The 18,496-nt window shown below is 41.0% G+C and overlaps 1 protein-coding gene across 1 annotated transcript in view; it reads left to right on the forward strand.

The window, feature by feature from the left end:
* The window catches only part of TLE4 (transducin-like enhancer of split 4), a gene marked incomplete at its 5' end in the record, with an annotated part of 97,003 nt that overhangs the window by 22,457 nt on the left and 56,050 nt on the right, over window positions 1–18,496 (forward strand). The window contains 2 exons of the mRNA XM_009700118.1: window positions 7,454–7,516; window positions 16,752–16,826. Coding sequence (XP_009698420.1) covers window positions 7,454–7,516; window positions 16,752–16,826 — 138 coding nt within the window. The remainder of the gene's footprint in view (window positions 1–7,453; window positions 7,517–16,751; window positions 16,827–18,496) is intronic.

The following is an 18,496-nucleotide window of genomic DNA, read 5'->3' on the forward strand; positions in this document are numbered from 1 at the left end:
AAGAGCGGTGGTCAGACTCTTTGGACGTATGTGTGAGGGGAGGGATCGAGTAGCAAGAGACTGGTGATTGTGCATGTACTGCTGTGTTTCAGCTGTTATGGGAGAGATTGAAATGGGAAATTCTGACCTAATTGCAGCTAAGAGACAGATGAAAAAGACTGAACTGAGAGCTGAAGCTGCCTTAGTATGATGCCATGGGTTTATAAGCTTTTAAAAAAGTTTTGTTTGTTTTTTTAAACTATCATGTGAGATTCCTTCAGTTGGTGGAGAGTGGTGGAATCGCCTCATCCCTATGTTATGAGGCCATGTTTCACAAAACAAGCATTGCTGTGAAATGCTGAGGATTGCTGATAGGTGAGAGAATAGTACCTTATAGACGACATCAAAGCTCTACTGAGGGAAACAGCACCTCTCGTAGCAGTGTCCCATTCTTACTCGTTTCTGCCTGCTTTTTCAGCAAGTGTTTCCTGCTGCTTCGAGGAAGGGAAAATGAAGCCAGTCTATGCAATTTCAAGTTCCACTTGCAGCCTTTTTTCTGGATGCTGTGCAGATGCTTGTGGCAGGGCAGAGGAGAATGCAGCGTGCTACCTGGAGGCAGCCTGAACAACTCAAGGACTATGGGGATCTCCAGGCTGTGCATTTCTGTTACATTACTTGCTGGTAGCAGTCGATATTAACAACAAACATTGACTTCCTCAAGTGACAGGCTTGAAGCATGTTTATATGTCACCTTACTTGACTTGCTTTTTATTGTCTTAATCATGAATGATTCAATATGTATCCTTTCTTGCTGAGTTGAGTTCCACGTGGTTCTTGAGACATTAAATAAAAGCCATGTCTTATCAGTTCACTTCAGCAGCCCACAGATCGGGATGTGCATTAGAAAATTGATTTTGAAAATTCTGCCACTCGATTTATTGCTTATGTTGCTGTCTGCAGTATTTTGTGCAAAATAAGCACCTAAATTAATTTACAAAGGGTAAGTATCAAGTTTACAGTACTTCACGAGCTTAGCTGGGATGTTTGTAAAGAAGGTTGACAGGAAAGTGAAATGGAGAGTGTACCTGTGATGATTCGGCAGAGTCTGGTGGTCCTGCTTGCGTTCAACTCGTACATGCGTTGCTCAAATTAAATCTCCTAAACTCGAGCAATTGGCTTAGTGAAGAAGGTTTCTGTTTAGTATCCTTCCCACGAGAGAACTTCTCCCTCCACTCTCTTTGACTACAAGACCAGACTCTGTGGCTCAATTTCCAAACAGCATTCCTTTAGGGTCGAAGAGAAATTTTATATTCAGGGCTTGCGGTATTTCCTCCAGTTCTGTGGAACTGGAGTAAGCGCTTCCAGACAACAGTCTGTGATTAAAACAAAACACATTCTTCTTTATGAAAGAAGAGTTAATTTTCTGTGAAATACTAAGATTAGCTTTTTTGCTTGCTTTATTCAGAATCGTGATATGTCTCATACAGTGTAATAACGTTTTTTGTTCTCACTAATTTGTGAAATGCTTGTTTAGATATTATGGGTGTGTGCGTGTGTTCTTGGTAAGCACTTAATAAACTAGATTGATCTTTTTGGCAAAGGCTGCATTGTGTAGAACAAATTAAACCTGAAATAACAGTTGTTTCAGATTATTTTTCTGAAAGTGTAATTGCATATATTCTTTTTCCTACTGGCTGCTGAAATGGCTTTCCCAATAGTGTTTTATTATTCTGTTTTATTTCAACAATACATATATAGTAGTTTTGTTTCCATTCCACTGACAGACCTACAGCCTCCAGTGGTAATTCTTTACCAGCAATTTTTTATAATTGTAATAGCTATGGAACTTTGTGAAATATAGTGGAAATATTTTCCTGAAGTTTATACACCATAAATAAAATCCCAATTCTCTTTTTTCCACCAAAAAAGAATGCAAATAGAGATTTTTAGGCAACAAATTGATTCTGAACTCCCTATGTATTAGAACATTTCTGAGTATTTTAATATCTGAAGTTTATATGACTCTTGTTTCTCTTCTAGTCCCCATCTGTGCTAGGAATTCAGACATATGCTAAAATACTGATCAAGGCACTTAAACACATTTCCATATTTTACCATGTACTTATGTCCTATTTTAGCTGTGTGTGGCAAGGGTAAATTGAATTAAACCCCTATGTTGCTGTCCTCAAAGGGATTTAGGAATCTAATGGTCCGTCACATGCTCCCCTCTGCGTACAGCTGGTAGCTGCGGGGCCGTGGTTGTACCCCAAGAACCGGCTTTGCTGAGACCCCTTCAGGGGCTGGATTGCCTTGCGGGACCTGAGGTGTAGCCTTCTCCATAGGCTTATTTTTGAACATTTTTGATAATGCTTTATAGGCACTTAGGAACCTCAGGGTCAGGTTTTTAGTCATATTTAGGTAATTAAGTACCATTTAACCACTGGCTTTGGTCGGAGATATTTTGTTGGCTGAATTGGGGACCTAAGCTGTTACTATGTTGTATCCCTGCAGTAATGCTGAGGGACTGTTAACTGATACGGGTCTTCGTTCCTTTACTTGGATCAGATTCTGGCACAGTGCGTTTACTGTTTTTTTGTATGCATAACAAAACAAAAAAGTTGTTAACATTGTAGTTAATAAATATTTAATCTTTCTCTCTCTTTTAAAAAAAGGTACCATGTACGTGGCTATGAAAAGAGCTCAAAACTGTTAAAATAGTGTCTTTTGTAGGTGTCTCCCAAAGGATGCAAACAATACATGCCTGCATTAGATATATAAAAAGATGATTCCAGCCTGAACCTTTCCTGCCTGCCTCTCCCCCATCTTTTCTGGTTCGATGCTGGTGTGTTTTTGTGCAAAACCAAACATCTTTTCTGTTTAGGCAAAAGAGTAATAGAAGTGTCGGTGTTTGTTAACATATTTGACAAACTATGGCAGCAAAAGCTATCCTTTTTATATTTTGGCATGAACAATCGCCCTTTTATTGGGCCATTAATGCTATTTCAGAGCATCACACTATATCCACAGGCAATAATTTAGCAGCTGTTTATCAGGAGCTTTCATAAAGCTTTGAATAGTATTATAACATTCAGTAACCCTAACAACAGCATTTCAGAATCTGTGCCGGTTTAAATGGGATATCCGTGAATGTAGTTGTTCAGGGATGCGTGACCCACATAACCTATAAATTTGATTGGAAGTTACAGTGCTGGCATAGGCTGATGGATAGCAGATTAGAGCCCTGATTAACCATGTGATTCACAGGCTGGGAATATATTGTCCTAAGAAAGATTCATCAGATGCAATCAGAATTTCAAGTGGTCAGATGGAATTCAAATGTGCTGTGTGCTTCCTACCCACCCCCACCCCCCCTGCCTTGTGCTTTTCTTCTTAGGTTGCCCTCTGATATTTGTTTATTTATTTTATTTCCAGAGCTGAAAAATACTTTGATGAATCTGTTCCTCACCCTAAAGCTGTCTGTCTGTTATTCATCAGAAAGCAGGTCGCAGTTCAGTGAGCAGAAGAAAAGATTTTAATAGAAGCTGTGCCAAGGGCTGTAATGCATCATTTTAGGGCCCTAATTACATTACAATGACAAATATCAATGGTGACAACAGCAATAACCTACATCCTTTAATGGCTGTACTGGAAAAGGAGTTTGGGCACTGTGCCATCAGATTAGACTTGGTTTCAAAACATAGGCCATTAGAAGTGCGTGTGTCCACGGTATTATTGGCCGATAACTGAAGCCCAATGGAAAGGCCTCTAAATAAATGATACCTCTCTAAAGCCTGGTCCCATGGGACGAAAGGGGCAAAATTAGATGACCGCGGAAGGAGACGTGTTTCTGAGACAACTTTGGCTTTCCATGTGAGGAAATGGCTGTCTGATTTTATGAAATCATACTTTTTCTTTCTCCTGCCAGTTAGGTTGATCATGAAAAATGCGTTGGCCTGATGTCCAAGGGGGAAGAGAACGTCCTAAACTAGTTTTTAAACATAGGGTTTTAAAAATCCATGTGAGCGTAGAAATGTGGAATCGTGCTTTATTTTGTGCCTGACTTTATGCCTTATGCAAAGAACGGATTTCCAGACCCCCTCCAATGGCAGTAGGAATAGGTCTGCCGAGATGCTAACCTGCGTTGTCAGTATCGTCATACACCTTCAAGTTCTAGGGCAGCATCGCAAGAAACCCACTCTAGCTGGCTTCTGGCAGCTAACTCCTTCTCTTGTATGTTTTGTGGTAAACAATCAGGCTTATTGCTGTGGTATTATGCCCTACAGTTAATTGCAGAAACAGTTGCGGTGTCAAGGCAGAAGGTGCTTTGTGTATACTATGTGAAAATGTCTGGTTTAAGATTTTTTTGGTACAGAAGGTGTAACGTCCTTCCTGTCATCTCTGCATATACACAGTGTTTTCCTTCATGCCTTCATCCTGCCTTTGGTCTCCAAGGGTAGGCAGCCCATGTCTCGGGCATGCTGTTCCTCTGTGGTCCACTGCCGCTCAGTTGAGCTGTTTCCTTGCTGCCCAGGTGTTGAGGGTGTTAAAATGTAACTGTACAGACAACCATGCAACTGGGGACACTCACTGTTGGGGGAAGTGAAGGCTGTTTCAATAAGGGAATGGTGTAAACACCTGCTTCAGTGTAGCAAGGGCTTCTCAGCTTTGTTGTGACTGGCCTAGCAGGCCCCTTGCCTAGCTGAGAAACGCTGCTGGGGAGCATCTTGGCATCTCTTGAAGCTGTTAGCGAACTCTTTTTCTTCTCCGTAGGCTGAACTGGGTGCTGTCTCCATCAGCTCACCTTCTTGCGTACAGCATGAAAAGACTTGCTGTTCTGCGCTCTGGTGGGATTGATATAAAGAGGTTTAATACAGTTGTGTAACCGTTCATATTCAGTCACCTGTTTTCAGTTACTTACAACTCTTTGGAAGATGCTTTTTAGCTTAACGTTTCCCAGGCTCAGAATCTGCTGGAGGCGAATTTTTGTATAAATACTGAGCAAATATGTTTCAACCAGTCCTTGGCCAGAAGAGCAGTAGAAGAGAGACATAGTTCTGTTGGGGAGGCGGGGGAGAAGTGATCAAAAGAAAAACATCGTAGCTGAAATAGCTTGAAATAGCTGGGGTTGAGTACCTTAATTGAGAAGAAATGCCTCAAAGTGAGTTGAATAAAATAATTTTGGTTGACTAAGCTATATTCTAGCTGAACTAGAATTTACAGGTTTGATCGAGAAGTCGGTGAAGTTTCACAGGCTGTGTCACTCAGGTCAGATAAGATAATTTTAACAGTACCTTCTGGCCTTAAAATTTATGAATCTACAAGCCTTTTAAAATTGCATGCTGAGCTCCTGCATGGCACTTTGAGCCAGTTTTATTCTCAGTTCCCAAGCAGTGCAGTAGGAGCATCCAGCTGATGTAGCTGTGGTGGAAGAGTGATCTGCTGCTGAGCACAGCCGAGGCAAAGGCTGTCCCCGGGAGCTGTGCAGGAGGTGGGTAGGGTTGCGATGGGCATTTTAAAGATGGGTGGGAGGAATAATTTTGCAGCAGAGGAAAGCATCATGTGCCTTTTTTTACTAAGGCATGTATGTATGTTAAATGGCAGGTCAGAGGACCTTCAGCTCAAGTCAGGACGATGGCAGTTTGGAGTTTTGTCTTCATACGGAAAAGCCTCAAGGAGCAAGACGTGTAGTTTTCTCTTTGGTTTTAAGGCACTCAGGAGATTCCTTTTAAATAAAAATAGCAATATGACTGGGACCCAAAATTTGGAAATGACTAAATTAATGGTGCTTGAGCCACTACAGCACAGGTACTTTGCAGCTGTGCATTATATTACAGTCTACAGTTCCTTAACCAAATATTGTTTCTCAAGTAATGCCGTATTGGATCATGCAGCCTCTCTGGCTGAAGCTTAGATGCACACATCTTGTTGATCCCTGTAGTGCTCTGTGTAACAAGCAGTTCGTAAATCTCTGTTGTCAACTAGTGTAGTGAACACTGTCTATTTAAAGGGATATTTAGGTTTTACATTGTGGGATGTCTGGTATTATAGGCACATACAGACCTTTGAAATTAGCAGATAATTTAGCTTTGCGGTTACCAGAACATGTTCTCAAGTGTCCTTTAAGGTACCTATGCTGCTGAATAAATGGAAAAGGTATAGTGGATAAATGCAGAAAAATGTATTAAAATGCATAACTTTAATGAGATGAGAACTTGCATAAACAGTGAAGACCAGTGAGAAGACACTGGGACAGGGTGACATAGACATTGCTGTATAAATAACCTACAGAAGTTTAGATGGATTTCAGAGAAATGAAGACGTTGCATTGCGAAGCGGTGTGCATTGACTTGAGCGTATCACAGCACGCTCGAGGGAGCAGAGTTAGTTTCACATGTACCTTTACCTCCAGAGTACCTTCTCTTCTGGATATGTAGCTGTCTGACTGTAATATTGCTTGAACCCAGATCTATTTTGTATGTGGTTCTGACTTTTTTCCTGCTAGTGCTGAGCCTTTCTGTCCTGTAGGTTCTTTTCTAAGTGTTCGCAGTTTAAAAGGCAGCATAGCAGAAAGGCTGGAAGGGTTGCTGTTCAAAGAACGAAGCCTAAGTTGCACAAGTTTGTATGTCTTTGTCATACGGTTAGTGACTTCACAAGAGGAAGAGCATTCTGTCCTACTGTATAATGAGGAACTGATTCTAGTTACAATTTATTATAAGAAAGTTATGATGTATTGTGAGAAAGTCTATGTGGCTTTAAATATTCTGTTTCTGGAGCTATAATTCTTGTCCCCCAAATCTCCTCTGTCTGTGTTGAGATTTGCAGATTCAATACACAGAATAAGAACTGATCTTTAGTATGGAAATAAAGCATTGTGTATTATTCATTTCTGATCACAATTGCAACATGGAAATAACTACTGTTAACCTCGGGTTTGATAACATCATAAATATGATACAAGACTGCAGTATCCCTTTCTGAAATACGTGGTAGAATGATTATCAGTGAAGTTGTATATTGTGTTGATAATGTTCTCGTGATATGCCATGTTAGTATGGTAGTAACTCGTTTATTTGTTCGCTTCGTTTACAGTGGCATTACTGTAGTTTGAAATGATCCTTCTTTTTGCCTCTTTAGAATTTAGAATTTAGTTAGATACACAGTATTTTATTTATCTTTTTTGTTACTTCTCCTGCAGATTTTTCATTTAAATGCCTTTGATGGCATAATCAGAGTTAACTTTTCTTTGTGTCAGTTGTAAACTGTATTTTTTAAGGAAAACTTTTAGCCAGAAATAATTAGCTTCCTAGGTATTGTTGAATTACTGTCTAAATACTTTTGTTATTTTGATAGTCTGTCCTGGCCAGAGGATGACTAGAGATGAAAAAAACCGAACAAATGTATCTTCTGTGTTTGTGGGTGACAACTGCATATAAGAATTTATATAATTGAGCTTCTTTCTTCTTGTCACTTGCAGGCAGAAATTGTCAAGAGGCTGAATGCTATATGTGCACAAGTCATTCCCTTCCTGTCCCAAGAGGTAGGTAGTTGTTTATACCGGTGCTGATCTAAATGATTGCCTTACCATGTCTATCATGAAAGTGGGACTTTGTGTTGAGACTGTTTCCTTATGAATCTCTTGGTGCTTATAGATGACTTTCCACTCTGCTGTTACCACTGTAATTTCATTATCTTCTCCAAGTCCATTGTAATGACATTTAAATATCTTTATGAAATGGAATGTGTTGTAATGTGCTAAGCAGAATTTTAGTTGTTTAAATATTTTGCTCTCGTGTACAATGCAGTTTTTCTCACAATTACAACTTTGGTAATATACTTGGTCTGAAATCAGAGGACAGCTTGCAAAAATGCTAGAAAAGCATGATTTGTGCTACATTCTTGGCAGCGGGCATTAAAGTTCAGCAGAAACTTCTATTCTGGTATACCAAGTAGTGATGTTCAACACAGTAGGCACACAAATGCAGCTTTTTTCCTGCCTTTTTTTCTCTCTGCATCCCAGATTACTTATTACCGTAAATCCTTTTATGTTTTCTGTGTATTTGGGGAATATAGACAGAAATTGAAACTTGCTGTGAGCTAATTTCTCTAAGCACTAATATTCTCCAAATTATGATTTTCTGGTATTATCTTGAGTGCACTGTAGATACTTTGAGGGGCACTGGGATTTGGGGGAGTTGGTGGGAGCTAGCGAGGGAGTTGTGGAGCCACAGGCATGTGTGAAGTAAAATGAAAGTGTGGTGCGTGAAAGGAGACCTCGGGTGCATAATGGCTTCTCCTGCCCACCCCACTGGAGGAAAGGGGCTGTACATGGGGGTCTGTTGGCGCAGGCTGGCATGCATCTATTTAATGCATGGTTTCATTTCAGTAGAATTGATAGCAGAGAAGTCAATGCTAGAAGGTGTATTTCTGTGCATTGCATCTGTAAAACATGATGCATCTTCCTCCCACCTTTTCAGTTGTTCGGTAAAATGCCATTACTTGTCAGGAGAGCTATTCAGCCTGCTGAAACGAGAGGCTGTGCGCTCCGTATCAGCATTCAGCTAATGTGCTGCGTGTGTGCACGCGCGTGTGCATCTGTGTGTGTTTGAAATGAGAATAGCGCTATCAAAACTAGAACCTGACAATGTTCATGAGTGCCGCTGTACTCTCTGCTTATAAAGAAGGATTTGTGGAAACTAAATGATGTGTAATGATCTAGTTACATTGCTGGAGGACCAGAAGTCAAGTCCTTCATGGATCTAAAACAAGTAGCTCTTGATTTTGTACTTTGACTGCTACAGAATCACTATACATCTAGTTACAGAGTTTTATTTGCTGTACAGGAATAGCACAGCATATAAAAAATGGGGTGTAAAGCTGATTCATACTCATGCTAAAGTGAGCACTAAAATAACATGATTTTGAAACAAAGGCAGGGGTGAGTACTTGGCAGGCAAAGCTGTGATCTTGGCAAAGACATGTGATCATCATTTCCATGACAGAGACATCTTCTCTAGAGTATGTGATACTGTGTTTAGAAACTTTGTGCCACTATACTACTGCTGGTACTGGTACTGCTATTTTCAGCAGAAATGCTAAACATATCTCTCTTACTGTACACAAGTAAGTCACACTGCTCTGTTTCCTCTGCTTCGACAAATATAGCCCTTGCGCTTCCTTGGAGTAGGTGTTTCTTGCCAATTAGACAAGCAAAGCGATGACATGGGCTTAGAATACAGTTGAAGAAAGATGTGTTTGATTCACACTGACTGATAGATTTTGGCCTTTGATTTTGGAAATCCTAGCCTCCACCCCCTCTACATGCTCATGTGGAATTGAGGGGAAAAAAAAAAAAAGAATAGAAAAGGCTGTAGGTTTTTGAGCTTTGATGTTAGTGGCATCCCACTCAGGTGAGCATGGGCGCTCTCCTTTTTCTGTTCTCCCTATGTATCTGCTCCCCTGTCCCTGGAGCTAAATTGCCCTGGAGCTGTTCTCCTGAGAGCTGGTATTTGTACATTTTAAGTCCCTGCCTTAGAGGGAGAAGACAGTCTGAAGGCTGCACATTATACTTCCTTCTTTTCTTCCGTTGAGGAATCATAGAATCATATAATTATTATGGTTGGAAGAGACCTCAAAGAACATCAAGTCCAACCGCATACCCAATGCTACCATGCCCTCTAAACCATGTCTTGAAGCGCCACATCTAGATGTTTTTTGAGGAGAATCTCTCATGTGATGCTCACATGCAGTAACTTAAGAACTATGAGCCAAGAACCCTGATCACTGTTTTAACAACCTCCTGACCATCAAGCTAGGCATAGAGAGCAATTTTAAAATAGTTCCAGACTTATCCATTTCAGTAGCTTCTTATTAATACACTAGTTTTAAGAACTATGTAAGTAGGCAACTGAGAAGATCCAGATTGTAAATTTAGAAAATGGTGGTGTCCTGCTTCTGTCATGGGCACAGTACCACGCAGTAAGGGCTTAGGAACACCAGTGTCAGTGTGCTTAATGACTGCTGTTTACTTTGTTAGACTTTAGATCAGAGCTTTGAGTTAAGCAGGTTTAGATCTGAAAACAGACTCTCATGCAGCTTCTGTGCTAGTAAACCTCTACTTTTCAAATTTATGGCCCATAAAGTTTCCTTCACCTGTTTGCACATCTTGTTTACCAAGTCTTACAGCTCCTCCTCTGTGCATGTTGCATGGTGTCAAAGCTCTTTGGGCTACAGAGGAGATGAAGAGGTCAAAAAATTCACAAATTCAGTGTTTTTACATGCATTGACAAAGACAAGAGGGAGCACTTCCAAAAAGGTGGTGTACGCATTCATCTTGCGTGGAGGCGAGTGTGCTTTTTAGTTCAGCTAGCAGGAGGGGAGGGGGACTAGACAGCAGACAGGAATTGAAAGGGGAAGCACAAAAAAACTTTTCACGTGTCTTGACAGTGCCACTGGTCATGATAGTTTTCATATTGGGGTTAGAAAAATCTTGGTAATTGTTTGACCTCTGTTAGTAGAAACACTTCTTTAAATCAGTTTATATTGGCATATGCTGATGAGCCAAAAAAGAACTGATCTCCAGATCTGAGTATTCTGCTAGTCTTGGTTTCTGTCTAATTTGTGTCTTTAAAAAGTGAGAGTCTTAATGGAAGTCTCTTTATCATCTAGATTAATAGAGAATTGAAGTGCAGTGTGCTTTTGCTGTTCATGCGTTTTGCATACAGTCTAATTGTGGAATAGTGGCTGAAAAATGTGATCAGGCTCCTTGGAATTGTGCCTGAGGGAAAAATGAACAAAATACAGTGGTTACATGCACTGGTGGCAACATTATTGCCTCATAGTAGCACCAGGTTAACTTGTCTTATTGCTTGTTAACTTTGTAAGGAATCAATGGCTTGTGATAACTCACTTAGAAGTAAGAAATTGTGGCCAAAATCGCTGGAGATCTTGTGAAAAGGATGCAGTTATAATACATCACCCTACTGTGTGTTAGTGTCTGCTTTGTTTCAGGGGCAATCCAGTAAACTATTCAGGAAATTCTCCAGGATTTAGTCAGTTTTACTGTACTGTGCGTCATCTAAGCATATATTGAAAATAAAGTTCCTAACCTGCCTAAATATCCAGTCAAGTGGTACCTTGTTTTTATGTTGACTCCGACTTAGGCAGACTGTAAACAACAGCACCATGAAGTATGAACTTCCCTTTTTGATAGGAAAAGAGTGACTTTGTGGTCAAGGCATGAGATGGACCTCAGGGGCAATGTGTGTTCAATTTCTGCTGCGGTTGCAGGCTTCCTGTGTTGCAACAGTCGTTTTCCACCTCCCTGTGATGTTGTTGAGATACCAGTGTGCTCAAAGTAGTTCCTATTGCATAAGGTGAAAGGAGTGCCTGCAACGTTGTAGGTTAATACTTGGAGGTTGTTAGCACTCAGTTAACTTAGTTTTGATCTGCAGCAGCTGATATAGATAATTCAATATTTACATCGTTGAATGATCTAGCCATTAAGATGCAATTCATTTTGGGTCTGAAGCCATAGATCATGCCCCTGCTAATTTATGCTTCTTCTCAACCGAATTAACCAGCTGCAGCACAGTGTGACACTTGCTCAACCCTGCAGCTTTCATGTTGGGGCTGGTTCCTGTCTGGTCAAGGTGGTGTGCGTGTGGCTGGCTGCAACCTGTGGGTATCATTGTGGGACCCTTGGGCTGTTGAGTGCTGAACGACCTCATGTGCTGGATAGTGGTATTTGCTCAGTGTGGCCGGAGATACTCATATATCATGGTTACCTTCTTTTGAGTAAATATTGACTGTGTTTATATTCATGAGACACATGCAAGCTGGCTGATTTACTGCTAATGATGTAGTTGTGGCAACCTGCACCTCAGTACAACCTGCGGAAGCTGCTCGAGAAGCCAGACAATTGTTTAAGATAGTGACCCCTGTCAACTTCCATGCTACACTGCAAGCATTAGATAGGCTAGAGGAGGCTGTAGTAAACTTTTTTGGAAGGTGCACTTTCTCTTCCAACTGCTAGTGAACTAGCTAATAACAAGCTGGAAGGATTGCTCTTTAATAGGGATCTTCAGTTCCCCATGCACGATAAGGTGGTCAAATATAAGTACAATAAAATGCCGAGCGCTGGCATGCATAAGTGCAAACAAACATACGGAAAGGAAATACCGCATGCAGTCTTTTCCTTTCAAACACTTTAATATTAGTTGATGATTTTCCTTTTACGAGATAGACGTAGGCCATAATGTGCTTGCTCTTCTCTGTACTAACATTCCCTAGAGGTACTTCTAAAGTTCAGCAAATTTGAATGTAGAGTGTGAGATCCATTGTACAGAAGCAAAGCAGGAATCCTTACATGCTGTTCAAAAGGAAGTAGTTGTTGATCTGAGATGTGAGAGGCTGAGAACACAAAATTATTTTCCTTCATCTTAGACTTGCCCCAAACTCGAGCTGAAACAGTAAGTACAAGGAAGCTGTCAGATATCTGTAATCCTTCTACCAAGGAAGACATCTTATGAGCAATTTCTGCATATATTACTAATAATGTTCTTACATTTTTACGAAGTGGTTATTATATCTTGTCTGAGTTACGGTGCCTGGATGCAGTGACCCTGCTGGCCCTTTTAGTTTATGTGCTATGCTCCACGGTAGATATGTTTGCTCTCCGATTCTTACTGGTATTTTCAGCGCAGCCGTGTCTCATTGTGCTGTCTCTAGGTCAGGCTTTTCAGAATGGCACTGCTGCAGTTCTTAAGCAAGACTTGGTCTATACTCCCTCTATACAGATAATACAATGACAAAATATATGAATAAAACATAGCAGAACCCGCTTACTTCTGCAAAGTGAATTGTTCAGTGAGTTTTGCTTTGGATGTTGTTGATGGTGCTGAAGACGGGCTGGAATTAACACCAGCGTCTGTGCATGCGTGCCAGGGTGAATTTTGGCCACTCGGTTGCTGTCAGCACGGCTCCCCTGTCGTTGGGAGCTGCAGGGAGCTCTGACGTGGTATAAAAATTGCAGGTATTTTCCACCATGCTGCAATGCTTGTGCAGGAGCCAGGGCTAGGTGGCAAGACAGTGTGGTGAGACAATGTGATGGTGAAAAAGCCTACATCCTTCTTGTGGTCTCTGTTGTTGCTACACACTGTGAGACTGAAAGGAGGTGATTTTCCAACACAAGGCAAGTGCATACACACCACTCATTACAGAAGGCGAAAAGGGGTGAAGAGAAGAGACAGGGAAGAAGTTAAAAAGGAGAAATGATACTCGTCTGCGTGACAGGCGGGGCAGGGTATTGAGTTCATTGCTCTGGCCTGTTAAATGTGATACAAAATGCTGTTTTCCCATACCTGAAGAAAATGGGTCTGTCGCTTGTGTGCGCAGAGGAAGACTAGCGTTAAATGTATGTGAAAGCTGCAACCCTGTGTCTATATTTGGTTGGGAAAAAAGTAACCCTTTTTTTGTTGTTGCTGTTTTTATTTGGCTGTAAATCACTATGTGATCACTTGATGGGCGGGCTAATGCATACTGCTTGGTTTTAACATAGTCTTGCTTGTTACCGGTGGGCTGGCTGGGGAAGGCGTTCAAGCAGGTGGTACGCACTGGGCTCGTCTGTCCTTGGGTACCCGTGTGGGCTGGGCCAGCTAGCTGCCATCCTGCTCAGCAGGCCCCTGGGCTCCCTGCCCCTTGCCTTGATTTTGGGTTGCAGTGGGTCCCCGAAGCCTGGTTGAGCTGCTTCTCTGCGTGTCGAGATCTCCACCCGCTACTGGAGCCACTGTCAGTAACATCCCCCGCCCGCCCCAGGCTCAGAAACACCAGGGGTAGCCCGTGGGCTCTTCAAACCCTGCGCATCGCTCGGCCACGCCACAGTGTGACTCTGCTTTCCTGTGTGTTTGTCCACTGGAGTCTGTGGTTTACGCCTGTGACTTGAAGTAGCCCTGGAGTCACTTGGGGCAAGCCCCCTGTGAGGTTCCGGGAAGCTAAGCGGGAGTCCGCTCGGTTGCTGCAACGAGGTGGAAGTGATGGAGAGGCTAATTGCAGTTTGAGTCTTTTGCATACCATGCCACTGAAGATTAAATCGATGTTAAAGCAGCTAACAATAGGAGATTTTAATTGTCTCTACCGTACCTAATTTAGGTCCAGTGCTACAAGGCCCGTGGATCTTCTGTCTATGAAGGCTTAATCCCATACCTGTTACAATCAATGAAAGATGCCTTGTGTGGCTGTTTAGGGAATTTCTGTCTTACAGTGCTTTCCAGCAGAAATCTTAAAGTGAGATTTTGATGCTTTACCCCTCTACCTTCTCTTCCCCTCACCAGGGAGTGAAATAATGTTTTTCCCAAATACTCCTGAGAGCCATTCTTTGTATGTATGTTTGCTGTAAAGGAAAGGAAAACATTCAAACACTTGCGGAGTTGACTTATTTTTCCAAAACCTGGATGAAAATTGGAGTAATTGCTACAATAACTTTGATATTTTCAAGCCGGCTTTCTGTAGGTTCCTCTGAAGATTTTTCTTCTCTTGCCTGTGGCCTTAGAAACAGGATTTAAGTAAATGGGTATTGGAATTGAATGCTCACATACACAAATCAAGGGCTAGGTCCCTTTCTCTACCTCAGTGCAAAAAGCATTGCCTAGGACATGGTAGGAAAGCAAAGATGACTGTAAACTTCTCAGTAAATGATAGTATTTTTAAAGAAAAAAAAATTTTAAGGATTTTTAAAATTTATTTTGGGGGGCGGGGTTCTGGATGCCTTGTTCAGAAATGCTGTGACTCATTTTTGGTGTGGCTGACCTCCACCAGAAAATGGTGGTGTCATTTTTATGATCATTCCATTGCCATATAGAACTGTGTGTCACGGGGCTTTGAGCTACATAATTGATGAAAGCTGTACCTGTCCTTAACATGTGATGACCTGGAGATGATAACACATCTTCAGGAACTTGAGGCTTGAGTGTTGTAATTTCCTTTTTTTCTGGTTATCTGTGATGGTCATACAGTACTTCATTTTTTCATTTTTTTTTCTGAATGCCAAGAACACACTTCCTCATGTTTGGCCTGCCTTTTGTTCTTTACATTGTCCACTTATAAGTGACAGATTTGGTTTACATTAGCACTGCAGCTCTACAAAACTCTAAATGGGACTGCTGTGATTCTGTTTGCAGGAATATGTTATTTGCTCTCCTGGCATTTCCTTCATGTAATTCTTCTTTGCTTAAAAACAAACAAACCTTAAAACCATTTTCTTCCTTCCAGGAGTGTTTCTAAATTACCTCCTTCATTATTTGCATTTATCCATTTTTCGTAGTTGAGGTCAGCATTTCTTATGGGCGGATTTTTGGGCTTGCTTTTCCTCGCCCTGAGGGCTTTTGTGGGAGAGAGTCTGTAAGTGAAAATGCCATTTTTGTGCATTGCACCGAGAACCGCCAAATCTGAGACTGCCAAGCCCCTGAGGTAGCAGAGCCCTTCCTTACAGCCCCCTCTCCCAGCGGAGCTCAGGGTGCTGCCTGGAGGGTCTTTCTGATGCTCTTCACCTACTCTAATTTTGGAGCAGATCTTGGGGATTTGGGTCCCCACCTTAATTTATGCAACTTTCTGTCCCTGGTAAGGATGCACGGGAGGTGTTGCTTCATGGTCTGTACCTTGGCTCCACTCTGCCTGTATACATAGCTGTGGGGGGCAAACTGAAGGCTTTAAAGAGACCCGCTCAGCCCTTTCCTTAAACTTTGCGCCAAAGAACATCTAGATGTTGGTTTCGATACAGAGCTGATGTTTCATCATTACGGTTTCTGCACCTCTTGAGATAGGCAAGAGCTCATGCCTCTCCGTGTTCAACCTGTGACTATAAATCAAAGAGGACTTACTCATAGTGCAGATCACACAACCTACTTGCAGTTCTCCCTGACCCTCCTTGCACCAATGTGTCGCATGTAATCCTGATCCTGTGAGGCTGCCTGTGCAGAATAGTTTGCCACCGGTGGAGCTCCAAACAGGCATGGATCTGGTTTCAAGATGAGGACCTTATTTTATTTGTAGTTGATGTTTTCAAATAAATATCAATCAGTTTTCAGTATATAGCAATTTTGAATTTACTGCAGGAGTACAGTATCACTCAAACTGAGGTAATATAACCACCGAAGCTTGTAAACTGTGTTGTTAATTAGACCATGTGTTTTTGATGGACTTTTTGAAGCTATTAAAATTTACATGTTGGGGATTGAAATAATCGGTTCTCTTTCACGTGTTTGACAGAATTGTGAATGACATTTTAAATTTCTTTCCTATGGTTCAGCTGCTTTGAAATGTACCTAGATAGGGAATCTGTATATCCTTCAGTGATGTGGGTGCCATGTGCTTGTTGAAAATACGTACCTTTCTTTTTCAGTATGCCTTTTTTTTTTTTTTTTAAATGCCGAAAAGTTTCTTTGGCTGTAAGGAAAGTGGCTTGCATTTTAAGTTGGTGTGTAAATTCAAGAGCACGCTATAATGATGAACAAAAGGAAGACAGTTCCCTGTGTAGCCAGGTTGTAAAATAGCTCTTTGGGGAGCAAAGGTGTAATTCCTGGCAAGTAATGGCATTAAAAAAATGCTCCCCTTAGCTGATACTCTTGCAAATCAACACAGAATGTGACTGTCTGTTAGAGAACAGTTATTTCAAGCCCTGCATGTGTTTGAAAAGCAAAGAAAAAAGATAAAAGGAAGAATCTGTGCTTAATAATTTAGAAAACAAATAATTTTATTCTGTTTCTGATCTTCATTTATAGCACCAGCAACAAGTGGTGCAGGCTGTGGAGCGTGCCAAGCAAGTGACCATGGCAGAACTGAACGCAATCATTGGGGTATGTGGTCTTTCCATTTTAGTGTTTTTAAATAGCTTTTTTTTTCCCCTTTCTCTCTTGCATGAGCTTGTTTCCATCAGGTGGGCAAAAATTGTGGGGAGTGGTGAAGTTCAGTAGCTTGATCTTCATAAAAGCTGGTTTCTACTTGAAAGTGTTGCTTGCACTGTGCGCGAAGACTAACGGGGTAATTAATGTGTGTGTTGTATCCATTCCCTGAAGCTGTGTCAGTATCTGTTTTTTTTGTCATCTTTTTTAAGTAACATTGCTTCCTTTGCATACCACTTACCAGTCTCCTCCTGCAGCCACAGTAACAGGTAGCCTTGATATGGGGGTATTTTCCCATCTCTGCTGCCCACATCTTTTTCTGGGTGGTGGCTCAAGACTGAATATTCAGCACGCTTTTTATTTTCAGATTAAAAAATAGCTGTTACTTTTTTAAAAAAATCCAAACCAAACAGTCCAAATCAATGGTAAAACGACTCCTCACCAGTGTGCTTGTAGGCACCCTGCTCCTAGTCACGTAAAAATATGGATGTGTGGAGCCCCTCTTGTAAAAGCTTTGCTGCCAGCCATATTAGCTCGGTATAGCAGTCCTGAGAGATTTTATGGGTGTGGGCAGCCACAATGTTTACATTTTACAACTGGAGAGGAAGGGCATAACAATGAAAGCCATGGCTCTTCATACTACATAAAATAAAGGTGAGAAGTCATAGCTTAATAGCATATTATTCACATGTATAATTATGCAGCTGGTGCAAGCAGTTGTTTAAGTTATTCTAATGAAGACACTACAACTGTACTTCCCATCTTCTTTGCCCTCCCAAATGCTTTTTCTTTTGTGTATAGATTATACATAAAAGTCTTTTCCTTTTTTTTTATTCAGTGTATCAAACACACTTTGAAATGCTAATTATTCCATTTACTTTCATTAAAATTCAAATTGCTGAGTGAAGATGTGGATAAGGGTCGCCAAATAATCAATCTGAAGTGAAGATATTGCTTCAATTATGCCTCTGTCTTTTAACAAGAAAATCAGGACTCTCTGATCATTGCTGACAGTAGTGTAGAGCAGCGGTCTGATTGTAGCTTGTTTTTAATAGGCTGTTTCTAACTCTATTTTGTATCCCTCTGACCACAAGAAAACACTGCTAGTCAATTAGAAGAAATAAATGGAAAAGAGTAACCTTTATTTCCTCTGAAGTGCCCGTTAGAAAGAAGGGAGTGAATCGGAGCGAGTCATGTAGAATCATGAATAACATTTGTTGTACGTCTTTTACGCTCCAGTGGGGAGAGTGGGAGATGAATAATTTCCCAATTAGTTTTCATTACCTAACCAAAAATATTGCCTTCTATTAACATTCTTTGCATAAAGTAAGTAGCTAAAGGTTGGCTTCTTTGTTAAAGTTGTTTTTATATATGTGTGCTGCATGTGCATACGTAGAGTGTGTGTATATGTGCATGTACCATTTTGTCTGTGTGTACATGCACACGCATGTGTATGAATACTTCACAGTCTACTTGTGTACATTTTTGCCATTCGCCTTTGTGTATATTAGCAAGACTGCAAAAAGCAATTTGCTTTCTAGTAAAAAATAAGTTGGTTGATGTAAAACATGTGATGTTATAGATACTGGCTATTGCACTTATTATTTAAGTTTATCCTGCTTTCA

This window comes from Cariama cristata, unplaced genomic scaffold (genome assembly GCF_000690535.1).
Source record: "Cariama cristata isolate BGI_N322 unplaced genomic scaffold, ASM69053v1 scaffold23595, whole genome shotgun sequence".
NCBI lineage: Eukaryota > Metazoa > Chordata > Aves > Cariamiformes > Cariamidae > Cariama > Cariama cristata.